The sequence below is a fragment of the Punctularia strigosozonata genome, assembly GCF_000264995.1.
Source record: "Punctularia strigosozonata HHB-11173 SS5 unplaced genomic scaffold PUNSTscaffold_18, whole genome shotgun sequence".
Taxonomy (NCBI): Eukaryota; Fungi; Basidiomycota; class Agaricomycetes; order Corticiales; family Punctulariaceae; genus Punctularia; species Punctularia strigosozonata.
In genome coordinates, this window is record NW_006767450.1 from 87271 (window position 1) to 97432 (window position 10162).

General features: G+C 58.2%; 5 protein-coding genes across 5 annotated transcripts in view; 4 read left to right on the forward strand and 1 right to left on the reverse strand.

The window, feature by feature from the left end:
* Window positions 1-552: 552 nt before the first annotated feature.
* On the forward strand, window positions 553-1559 carry PUNSTDRAFT_138648 (uncharacterized protein; the record flags this gene model as incomplete). Its single annotated transcript, XM_007388334.1, has 2 exons — window positions 553-854; window positions 920-1559. The coding sequence occupies 2 exons, from the start codon at window positions 553-555 to the stop codon at window positions 1557-1559; spliced, it is 942 nt and encodes a 313-aa protein (XP_007388396.1).
* A 366-nt stretch (window positions 1560-1925) lies between these two features.
* On the forward strand, window positions 1926-3267 carry PUNSTDRAFT_146513 (uncharacterized protein; the record flags this gene model as incomplete). Its single annotated transcript, XM_007388335.1, has 4 exons — window positions 1926-2293; window positions 2358-3005; window positions 3067-3097; window positions 3153-3267. 2 exons carry the CDS (start codon window positions 1926-1928, stop codon window positions 2968-2970), a joined length of 981 nt encoding a protein of 326 aa, XP_007388397.1. The 3' UTR covers window positions 2971-3005; window positions 3067-3097; window positions 3153-3267.
* Window positions 3268-3800: 533 nt separating this feature from the next.
* PUNSTDRAFT_138650 (uncharacterized protein) lies at window positions 3801-4803 on the forward strand (the record flags this gene model as incomplete). Its single annotated transcript, XM_007388336.1, has 2 exons — window positions 3801-4072; window positions 4137-4803. 2 exons carry the CDS (start codon window positions 3801-3803, stop codon window positions 4801-4803), a joined length of 939 nt encoding a protein of 312 aa, XP_007388398.1.
* A 951-nt stretch (window positions 4804-5754) lies between these two features.
* On the forward strand, window positions 5755-7667 carry PUNSTDRAFT_108379 (acid protease). Its single transcript, XM_007388337.1, has 5 exons — window positions 5755-6022; window positions 6085-6173; window positions 6235-6294; window positions 6350-6999; window positions 7080-7667. Exons 1-5 carry the CDS (start codon window positions 5793-5795, stop codon window positions 7626-7628), a joined length of 1578 nt encoding a protein of 525 aa, XP_007388399.1. The 5' UTR covers window positions 5755-5792; the 3' UTR covers window positions 7629-7667.
* A 52-nt stretch (window positions 7668-7719) lies between these two features.
* PUNSTDRAFT_122866 (uncharacterized protein) overlaps window positions 7720-10162 on the reverse strand; it is a 3808-nt gene continuing 1365 nt past the window's right edge. The window contains exons 4-10 of the mRNA XM_007388476.1: window positions 9952-10086; window positions 9723-9879; window positions 9377-9641; window positions 8743-9312; window positions 8338-8623; window positions 8151-8256; window positions 7720-8058 (exon numbers count right to left, since the gene is read on the reverse strand). Coding sequence (XP_007388538.1) covers window positions 7825-8058; window positions 8151-8256; window positions 8338-8623; window positions 8743-9312; window positions 9377-9641; window positions 9723-9879; window positions 9952-10086 — 1753 coding nt within the window. The 3' untranslated portion in view covers window positions 7720-7824. The remainder of the gene's footprint in view (window positions 8059-8150; window positions 8257-8337; window positions 8624-8742; window positions 9313-9376; window positions 9642-9722; window positions 9880-9951; window positions 10087-10162) is intronic.

Sequence of the window (10162 nt, forward strand, 5' to 3'; positions counted from 1 at the left end):
CGATTTCCCCCTACCTCACAGTTCATTGGCGATTTTCCGCGGAGCCCATTGAGGCCCGGTGTGTATACAATATCTTCCGGACATTGCCCTAACTTAACCGGCTGGAAGGTACGTGATCGTGCGTGGAACTAGTTCCCCGCAAATGCCACCTAAACTCTTTGGGACGAGCTGCGCCGGCCCCCGGGTATGAACCATCTGCCTGCTATTTATGGTTGGCGCGCGGCCTCGACGCAACCCGTGGGCTAGATTTCAGTTTTGTCAGAATCACGTACCGGAAAATTGAGTTATCTGACAGATTCGTCGCGTCGTAGCAGCAGCCACTTCAGAGCTATGCCGTTCGTGTTTTAGGCAAAGGCATGAGGGTTGGATATGGCGCGCTTTCTTGAAGTAATAATCTACGTGATTTTGGCCATAGATACTTGGTTTTTGTACAGGGAGTAATAAAATATGTGCTTTGTAGCTCTGGCTGTGCAGGAAAGACCAACCCTTATCTCGTCGTGTCTCCCGCACTTCGCCGTATTGATCACTCACTACTCCCTTGTGCTAAACACCATGAGCACATCCAACATCCGGCCTCGATCCCACCAGATCGAACCGAAATCGAAACCATCGGCACAGTTGACTCGGTGCGATGAGTTGTGGTACGAGGACGGCAGCATCATCCTCGCCGCAGAAGGGATAGGGTTCAAGGTCTATCGCATGCTGCTAGCTCAACACTCTGCCGTATTCGCCGATATGCTCGCGCTCTCGGAACCGAGCGCGAATATCGATCCTCTACACGGTTGTCCGCTCGTGCACATGCCGGACTCGGCGGAAGAGCTACGTTACCTGTTACTTGCTATCCATGACATCGAGTATGTCCTGCTCAACCCGATCTCCCTCCATGTTATACTCAAACCTACACCTGACGTCGACGTAGCCCAGCAGCATACTTAAAGCGCGCGTCATTCGCTGGAGTGCTTGCCGTCGCAGCTCTGTCCGCGAAGTACGATATCGCAGCCCTCCAAGACTGCTCAGCACGGCGTCTCGAATACTGGTATCCTTCCGACATCCTCCGGTGGAATTCGACGATTAGTAGTCGCTCAAAGTTAACGAGTGCAGACCACGCCAAATCGCTCAGGGTGGCACGAAAACTCTCCCTTGACCCCTCCGTTCGCGTGATGATGATGTTCGCGCTGTGCGAAATGGGTATCAAGGCGATTGCTAGCGCAAACTTGGAGCCTGATGACTTGGAAGACGTGATGGGTGGATTTGTCAAGCTGCAGGTCGTTCGGCGCATACGCTCATTCAGTTGGCTATGCGGTCTTCCGAAGGATTGTCCGAACTGGCGTGCGTGTAGCGCCGTGAAGGCAATGCTCTTCAAAAACTTGGTGGATCTCGATCCAACCACGCACAAACTCGATCTCTACAGCTCTACCACCGAAGAAGATTTATCGCAGCACATGCCGCAGGGTCGTGATCTGTGCTCCAACTGCACCGAAAGCGCCCTCGACTGCATAAGAACAGGATCGTTCGATATCTGGGGAGATATCTTGACAGCGTTCGATCATCATGTCTAATGTGCGCTAATTTCCTGACTCACCGTCTGTGCTTTGCGTATACTTACTGTACTTTGCAGTGCCAGGCGTGGACTTACAATTCGCCCTCCGAGCTTTGTAGGAGTATTGGACTCCGATACTCTAGAAGTCCGATACTCCTACAGAGCTCACGCACCATCCGTTTGTTTCCTATTAATGGGAGAGCGACCGTCGTGGTACAAAGCGGGTCGTGTACGATGAGGGAGAACCTGTTTCGAATTTCATCGTCCCGATGTAGCCGGTACGTATTGAGGACGTGCGTCGACTACTGGATCGAGTGACTGTGCAGACTTATCATATAAGAACTCGTTATACTCGCTGTGAGTAATACGTGTGGACGATCGACTCATGCCCGATATCACCGGACACATCTCCTTCCCGCGACTATGTCAGCGCCCCATCCCCGTGTTCCCGATGCCGTTTGGCGGAGTAAACGACAGCATGTCTGAAGTCCGCGATACTGAGATGGTGTCGCCTCACCTCGCTCGCTGCGAAGAACTTTGGTACTTGGATGGTAGCATCGTACTCGCTGCTGAAGGGGTCGCGTTCAAGGTCTACCGCATGCTGCTGGCTCAACACTCGTCCGTTTTCGCAGACATGCTGGCCATCTCCCATCCGGACGCAAACGTCGACCCGTTGTACGATTGTCCACTCGTACATATGCCAGACTCTGCTGAAGACCTGCGATGCCTCCTCCTGGCCATTCACGATATCAAGTGCGCCCACTCTCATTCCCTCTATCGTACCCCGATTCTCACTCTAACCTCTGGAATGACGTAGCTCGGGAGAACGTTTAGACAATGCACCCTTTGCAGAAGCTGCGGCGGTCGCGTCCCTAGCTGCCAAATATGACATCCCCCGCCTCCGCGACCGCGCCCTGCAGCGCTTCGACAGCTGGTTCCCCGGCTCTCTTCACAAGTGGAACGTGCGCCCGACGCTGGCCCCCACGGACTACGTCAAAGCCCTCCGCATTGCGAGACAACTCCAGCGCTCATGCACCCTTCCGTTGATCATGCTCGCGCTCTGCGATCGCGGGCTGGACGCGATCCTCTCCGCTGGGCTCGAACCAAACGACCTTCGCATTGCGCTGCACGGGTTCGTCACCCTGCAGGGATTGCAGCGCACGCACCCGTTTCGGTGGATCTATCGCGTCTCGGCGGCGTGCGCGAGCGTGCGGGAGTGCGGGGAGCAGAAGGCGCGGCTGTCGCGGACGATCGAGGAGGCGTTCATCAAGATCGACAAACTGTGCCTGTTCGAGCACGGCTTCTCCCGCGCGGCGTTGGAGCACGTCGGGCTCTGTCTCGGGTGCATCGACGATGCGATGATCACGGACAAGACCGGACGACAGCGCGCTTGGGAGGAGGTCCCAGCTGCGTTCAATGGGCTGACATGATTGAGGATCGCCTGCAAGATCGAGAGGTTAGTTGCGTACGTATACGGGCCCATTATCATACGCGTTCAAGCCTACTCACTCTGATCTGTCCAACAGATTGTCTTCAAATTGCCGAACCTTCATGCTGGTGCGACTGACTTGTCTCTTCCACATTATCTGCCATGCCCACGTCCTATCTCCAGAATGCGACAGCCAAGGGCAAAAAAGGTCGTGTGGTTGAAACGGCATACCGTGATTTCGATCAACTCTTGCCCGAGTGTCGTCCGGGAGGCACCGCAATGAACACGACGGGGTGATTATGCCACTCTTGAGCGAATTTGATGTCACGCATAAGTCCCGTCTGGCTCCGTGAGACATGGTACAAGCCGTACTTTGGCGATTGTATGTAAGTAGGCGTTGTCAAACACGCGCAATTGTCAGGTATAGGATTGACGATACGGTATTGGCGGGTTTTGTGCTAGGATCATCTTGTTTTTCCGATCTCGATGCCTCAGAAAGCCTGCCAGCCCAGAATTCTGAGCCACGAGTAGTCTCAGGTCATCTTGTTCTGAGATTTACAGCCGCAGAGGCGAAGGCAGATGTTGGCGAAGAATTATGTATGAACGCGATGACGCTTCCATGTCACCTTGTGCGACTTCCGCACATACCGAAGCAAAATGATTCGAGACGTTGCTGGACGGATTGGTGCGGTAGAAATGATATCGTTGGTACAGCAAGGATGTGGGGTCGGCGGTGGCAGAGCGGCAAGATGCGTACAGAGTCTACAGACGCGCCTGCCTCTTGCTTCTACGACGAGTCACGACATCGCCGTCGACCGTTCTGCTTGCACCATGGATGCCGGAGCATCCCGGCCTGACGGCGAGCTGATTCATTCCGAGAAGCTCTGGTACGACGACGGCAACGTCGTGCTGGCATCGGAAAGCGTTGGCTTCAAGGTCTATCGCGGGCTGCTGGCCCAGCACTCCGCAGTGTTTGCGGACATGTTCGCGGTTTGCGATCACGATACCAACATCGATCCACGTTACGGTTGTCCGCTCGTCTATATGCCGGATCCAGCGGAGGATCTGGAGCGCTTACTGTCGGCCATATTTCATGGCACGGGGTGAGTCGAGTCACACCCGTCCTTGTGAAGATAAAACAGTCCTAATACTTCTGAATCGCTCCAGCCTCGAAGATCACGGACCGTTGCCCGAAACCATCTCTATTCTCTCGCTGTCGATCAAGTACGACATCAACCGTCTCCGTGATCGTGCCATGCGACGCTTTGAAGATTATTATCCTGCCGATTTTGATTCATACGTCTCGTCAATACCCTCCTGCCATCTAGACGGTTCGCCTGCAGACCATGCCCGTGCTATGGCGCTAGCACGGACGCTTGGGCTATCTACCATTGTCCCCGTGACTATGCTCGCGCTGTGCGAGTACGGCATCGAAGGCATTCTGCAGGCCAATCTGGAGCCCGATGATTTGCTTGTCACCTTGAGAGGTCACCAGAAGCTTCACACCATACAGCGTACGTGCTCGCTCCGGTGGGCCTGCACCGGCTGCGAAGCCCCGAAGACGTGCGCATACATGCAATGGACGTTGAGTAAGGTGTTGGAGGATCAGTTCGAGAGTCGGGGGTTAGCATATTTACTCCGCGATCGCTTGGCACCTCCGTTCGCTCCATGCGAAACTTGCATGGGATGCTCCACCCCAATTTGGGAGAACGAAGAGACGAATCGTAGGAACGCATGGGACTGCGTGCCAACGGTCTTCGGCTTCCGGTCATGGGAAGAGTTACAACGCGAAGAAACCATGGTTTGTCTGAACACTGGGCTTGCTATTCTCTGAGTCAATAGCTGAGCGCTGACCCCTCGCGTCCCCTCAACAGAATAAACGTGCAAAACGGAAAATGCTGTAAACGGAGTTCCGAGGCCCTTTGTCTTGCGTTCTTGTCACCACCGACTTTTATCATGGACTCGTTGCACGTCCCTTCCCGTTCCCGATACCATATTAGGCCCTCGTCTTCGTCTCACATGGCACGGGATAGACGTGGATCGGTCCAGCACGGAAGAACCGACGAGTCCATCTCGGGCTATGCCTTGTCTTATCGTCGCAACGATAGTGGTCGTTGGCTTTGCAGTACCTGGGGAGAACCATCACGGCTCGGAACTCTCTTGCAGAGTTTGTCCCCTCCACGATTGGGGAAGGATGCACGAGGGACGAAAAGGCGTCGCCATCATAGTCCATCAGCTGTGAACGGCATCAATATTTCATGCCCTAAAAACAACTCACTGCTTCACTGTCATCTCATAGCCTTGGTAGAAAGAATGGCAATGGTCTGCACGGATCAGTGCACAGCGATCGCGGTCCACCGCCGCCGGTTATTGTGCCTCGAAGCGGTACACAGCAAGGTGGAAAGATTCAGTAGTTGTACGCAATCTGGAACCGTGAGCGCTCTCGATGCGCGGCATTGTTGCATGTCGACGAACGCGCGCAGTGCTGGAGCCAGGTTCGGAGCGTGAGCGGGCCGTCCGCACCGCGATTGAGCACGATCGACGATAGTAAAACATTTCCCGTAGTTAACGTCTGCACGTCCCACTCTTGAACCCGCACGACGACAAGAAACGCAGCAGCCAACCTCATCGTCAAGCAGTACAGCAAAAAGCGCGGGAGACAAAACAAGGGGGACACGCGGCGCAGGCGAGACAGCACGAGCACCGCCATGGCCCACCGACGCCGCCTACCTGTTGCCCCGTGCAACCCGACACGGGCTGCGATCACCTAGCGCCTCAAATACCTCCTCCATCTTCTGGTCCGCCCTCGTACACTTATCAGCTATGCTCCCTCTCATCCCGCTCGGACTCGTGCTCGCCGTGCTCGACGTCGTGTGCGCCATCCACGTCCCGATACACGTTACGCGCAAACCCGGGGCGGCGAGCCCAAGGAAACGAGCGCGGACGCTGGAGGGACGAGCCAGCGTGGCGGTCAACGACGTGCGCGATGTGGAATACACGGGTAACATCACTCTTGGAGGGACGGCAAAGACGGTGCTGCTGGACACGGGCAGGTGAGTTTCGCGATGTTTGCGTGAACTTGTGCTGGTGTCTTATGGTTTCGTGTCCCCCGTAGTGCCGATCTGTGGGTGGTAGGAAGCGTACCGGGAACGAAGGACTTGGGGAAGAGCGCGACGATCAGCTACGCCATTGGGTCTGCGAGCGGTGCGTCGTCACACGACACCTCATGTCATATGCCATTGCTGAGCATGGATGTGTTCTCCAGGCGATATCAACGCCGCATCTTTCCAGTTTGATAACTTTACCGTTGACGATCAGGCATACAGTGAGTGCTGTACCTCAGCTCGTTCGTGTCTTGCTACTAAGAGAAACCTCCCAAGTCCTCGTACAAGACGCGTCCAATATCGGCCTTAACGACGGCATCCAGGGCCTCATGGGCCTCGGGCCCAACTCCAACTCCGTCGTCGCCAGCAAATTCAAAAACCTGACCGGCGCTTCCCCACTCTCGCGGATCTTCTCCCAAAACAAGACCTCGTCGAACTACATCTCTCTCCTCCTCACGCGCGAGAACAACACCGGGGACGCCTTCACCTCCGGGCAGCTCACGATCTCGTCCCCAGTGCCGGGTTACGAGAACATCACGTCGCAGCCGAAGCTGTCCGTGGACAAAGTCAAGCTCTCCGCCGACCAGCACTTCCAGGTGCTCACGGACTCGAACGGCATCATCGGTCCCGACGGGAACGCGCTCGACGTCTCGTCGATCGTGCCCGGCGTACACGACGGCAAGCTTGTTGCCGTATTCGACTCCGGGTTCTCGCTCCCTCAAGTGCCGCGCAAGGTATCGGACGCGATCTACGGCCGCGTGCAAGGGGCCAAGTACGACACCGACAATGAGTGGTGGACGATCCCTTGCGACCAGTACCTAAACATCTCCTTCAAGTTCGGTGGCGTCACCTACCCCATCCACCCGCTCGACCTCAACTCGGATTCGTCCGACCTCCGCGCCGGTGCCACCAACTGCGTCGGACCCGTACGTGTGCCCCCTCTTCCATCTTTTTTTTTCTTCTTTGCAATACTTCTTTCGTTCTCATCCCCGCTCTTCTTCCACAGTTCCAACCGATCGGCTCCGGCGCGTTCTCCATCATCGGCGACTACGACATGATCCTCGGCATGGGCTTCCTCCGCAACACCTACTCCCTCTTCGACTTCGGCGACTTCGTCTCCACCTCCTCCAACGACCGCTCGGACCCCTTCGTCCAGCTCCTCCCCATCACCGACCCGTCCACCGCCAAAGCCGACTTCGTCCGCGTCCGCCTCGGCGGCACCGACACGACCTCCTCCTCCTCCAAAACCCTCCTCCCCGCCTCGCAGCAGTCGCACTCGCCGCTCGCCCCCGGCGAGCGCTCGGCCCAGCTCAAGGAGCGCATCCTCTCGCACTGGTACCTCATCCTCATCGGCGCGATCGCCATCGTCGCCCTCGCGCTCGGCTGCGGCGTCTGGTGCTGCTGCTGCCGCGGACGCCGGCGCGGCGGCGCGCGCGCGGTCGGTTTCCGGGGCGTGAGCGTCCTCCCCGGCGCGCGCGGCGCGTACAAGCCGCTGCACGACCCCGCGACCGGAGCGATGCACATGGCGCCCATGGGCGTCTCCGGGCGCGTCTGAGATAAAAATGATATTGCTCCGTGTCTGCACCCCCCCCCCTCTCGCGTCACACTCGTCGTTTGCACAATCTCTGTCTGTCTGTTCCAGAGGACGCTATCGCATTAGCTCTCTATTTATTCCCACACGTCATCGCAATATATCAATATACACCGTGTTAAAAAACACTTTTTTTCTTTTCTTTCGTGGGCTGGCGCGATCACGCTACGATTAGAGTCGCGTTCGCGAACGTCTCGAGCGCGTTGCCGACTTTGATTATGAACGCGCCGGGTTCCACCGCCCACTTGTTGTTCACGGTCCAGACCGCGAGCTGCTCCGACTTGACGGGAATACGGACCGTCTCCGAGCCTCCGGCCTTGACGTCCACCTTGGCGAACCCGACGAGCTGCTGCACGGGCGTCACCGTGGAGCTGATCACGTCCGTCATGTACACCTGCCCGTCGCGCGCACCAGGGGCGAATCAGAAACAGAACGGAGGGGAATCAGGGCCTTTGTTTTTTTGGGGGGGTAAAACCGCGTGCGTACCTGGACGACCTCCTTCCCGTCCACCTTGCCCGTGTTGTGCACGGTGACGGTGACGTCAAAGTCCTCGTTCGTGCCGATCGTCGACTTCGACAACGTCAGCCCCGTGCTGTAACCGTTCAACATCCCGTGTCATCAGTGTTTTCCCGGGTGATCTACGAGATCGTTTTTTTTTCGGAATCTGACGCACTAGTTGAACGTCGTGTAGCTCAGCCCGTGTCCGAACCCCCACAGCGGCGCGGGGCTGTCGAGCACGTACTGGTGCCCGAACGCCAGCGTCCCGTTGTCCGTGATCCGGCCCGGGTCGAGCGGGCGCGCGGCCTTGAGGTAGTTGTAGAAGATCGGCGTCGTGCCGACGTCGCGCGGGAACGAGACGGGCAGCTTTCCGGACGGGTTCGCGTCCCCGAAGAGCACCTCGGCGAGCGCGAGCCCGCCGAGCTCGCCCGGGTAAAACTGCTGCACGACCGCGTCGGCGTCTTTATTTTTTTGCGCGCGCGCCACGTAACGGTTAAAAAAAAAAAAGGGGGGGGGGAGGTAAATCAGCGTTTTTTCGAGTGGGAGGGGCGGAGAGCGGAGGAGGGGTCGATTTACGCACTCTCCTGTATCCACGGCTCGGCGAGCGGTTTACCGCTGACGAACACGACCACCGTCGGCTTGCCCGTGCCCTTGACGGCCTGCACGAGCGCGCGCTGCGCGCCGACCAAGCCGAGATCGCTCAGATCGACGTGCTCGCCCGTCGTCGCGTTCGTGCCCGGCGTCCAGAGCAGCGTCTGGTCGAGCGACCACGTCCCGACCACGACCACCGCGACGTCCGCGCCTCGCGCCGCGTCCACCGCGTCCGCGAACCCGCCGCGGTCGTCCGACCACAGCTCGCAGCCCTCGGCGTAGGCGAGCTCGACGGAGCTGTCGTTCGCGAGGAGCCGCCGCAGGCCGGCGAGGGGCGAGATGCCGTTGTGGGAGGCGTTGAAGAAGACGTAGTCGCCGAAGGAGACGCGGTCGGCCTGGGGGCCGATGAGCGCGAGCCGGAGGGGCGAGGTCTTGGAGAGGGGCAGGGTGCCGTTCCGGTTCTCGAGCAGGACGATCTGCTCTCGCTCCATCTGGTGCAGGAGCGCGCGCGTCGCGGACGTGCGGAGCGTCGCGTTGTAGTCCGCGTACGGATACGGATCTGCCCCCGACGTCAGGTTTCGAAAAGACGGGTGGAGCGTCGGCCCGAGGGGGGGACGACGCACTTTCGAAGAGGCCCATCATGAATTTGATGCGCAGGATGGTCGCGACGGTGTCGTCCACGTACTTGACGTCGACGGTGCCGTTCCGAACCGAGTCGGGCAGGGTGAGGAAGGTGTACGTGCCGCCGCCCATCTCGCCCGAGATATTCTCGACGACGATCTTGGCCGACGTCGCGCGGTCGGGGGCGACGAAGTGGAGGTCGTAGAGCATGTCGACCGAGCCCGCGTCAGCGGTGACGTAGTGCTTGTATCCCCATTCGTTCCGTAGCTGGGACCAAAAAAAAACGGGATAAAAGAAGAGAGGTATGAGGAGGAGGATGGGAAGGCAATGGAAGGAGAGAACACGCACGATGTCGACCTGCAGGTGCGAGTTGGCGATGGCGGGTATGCCGTCGTAGGACGAGTAAGCAGTCATGATCGTCAGTGCGTCGACACACGCGCGCTTGAAAGGCGGGAGGTACATCGTCCGCAGCTCGCGCTCGCCACCGTGCACGGGCGCGATGTTCCTATCCAACAACAAAAAAAGAAAAAAAATCAGAAAAGGACGGCCAGTGGGAAAGGGAGAGGGTATAACGCACAGACCGCCCTCCGGGGAGCCGAACGCGGCAAAGTGCTTGCAGGTCGCGGCCATGCGCGCCGTCGCGGTGTGCGAGACGTTGCGGCGGGTGCCGGACTGGATCCCGGACACATACGCGTGGCCCATCTCGCCCGTCCTAGCATCGGACCCTCAGTTCCCAGTAGGGGGGTAAAAAGGGGACAGAAAAACGGGGGGGGGTGGGCGGCGGGGGG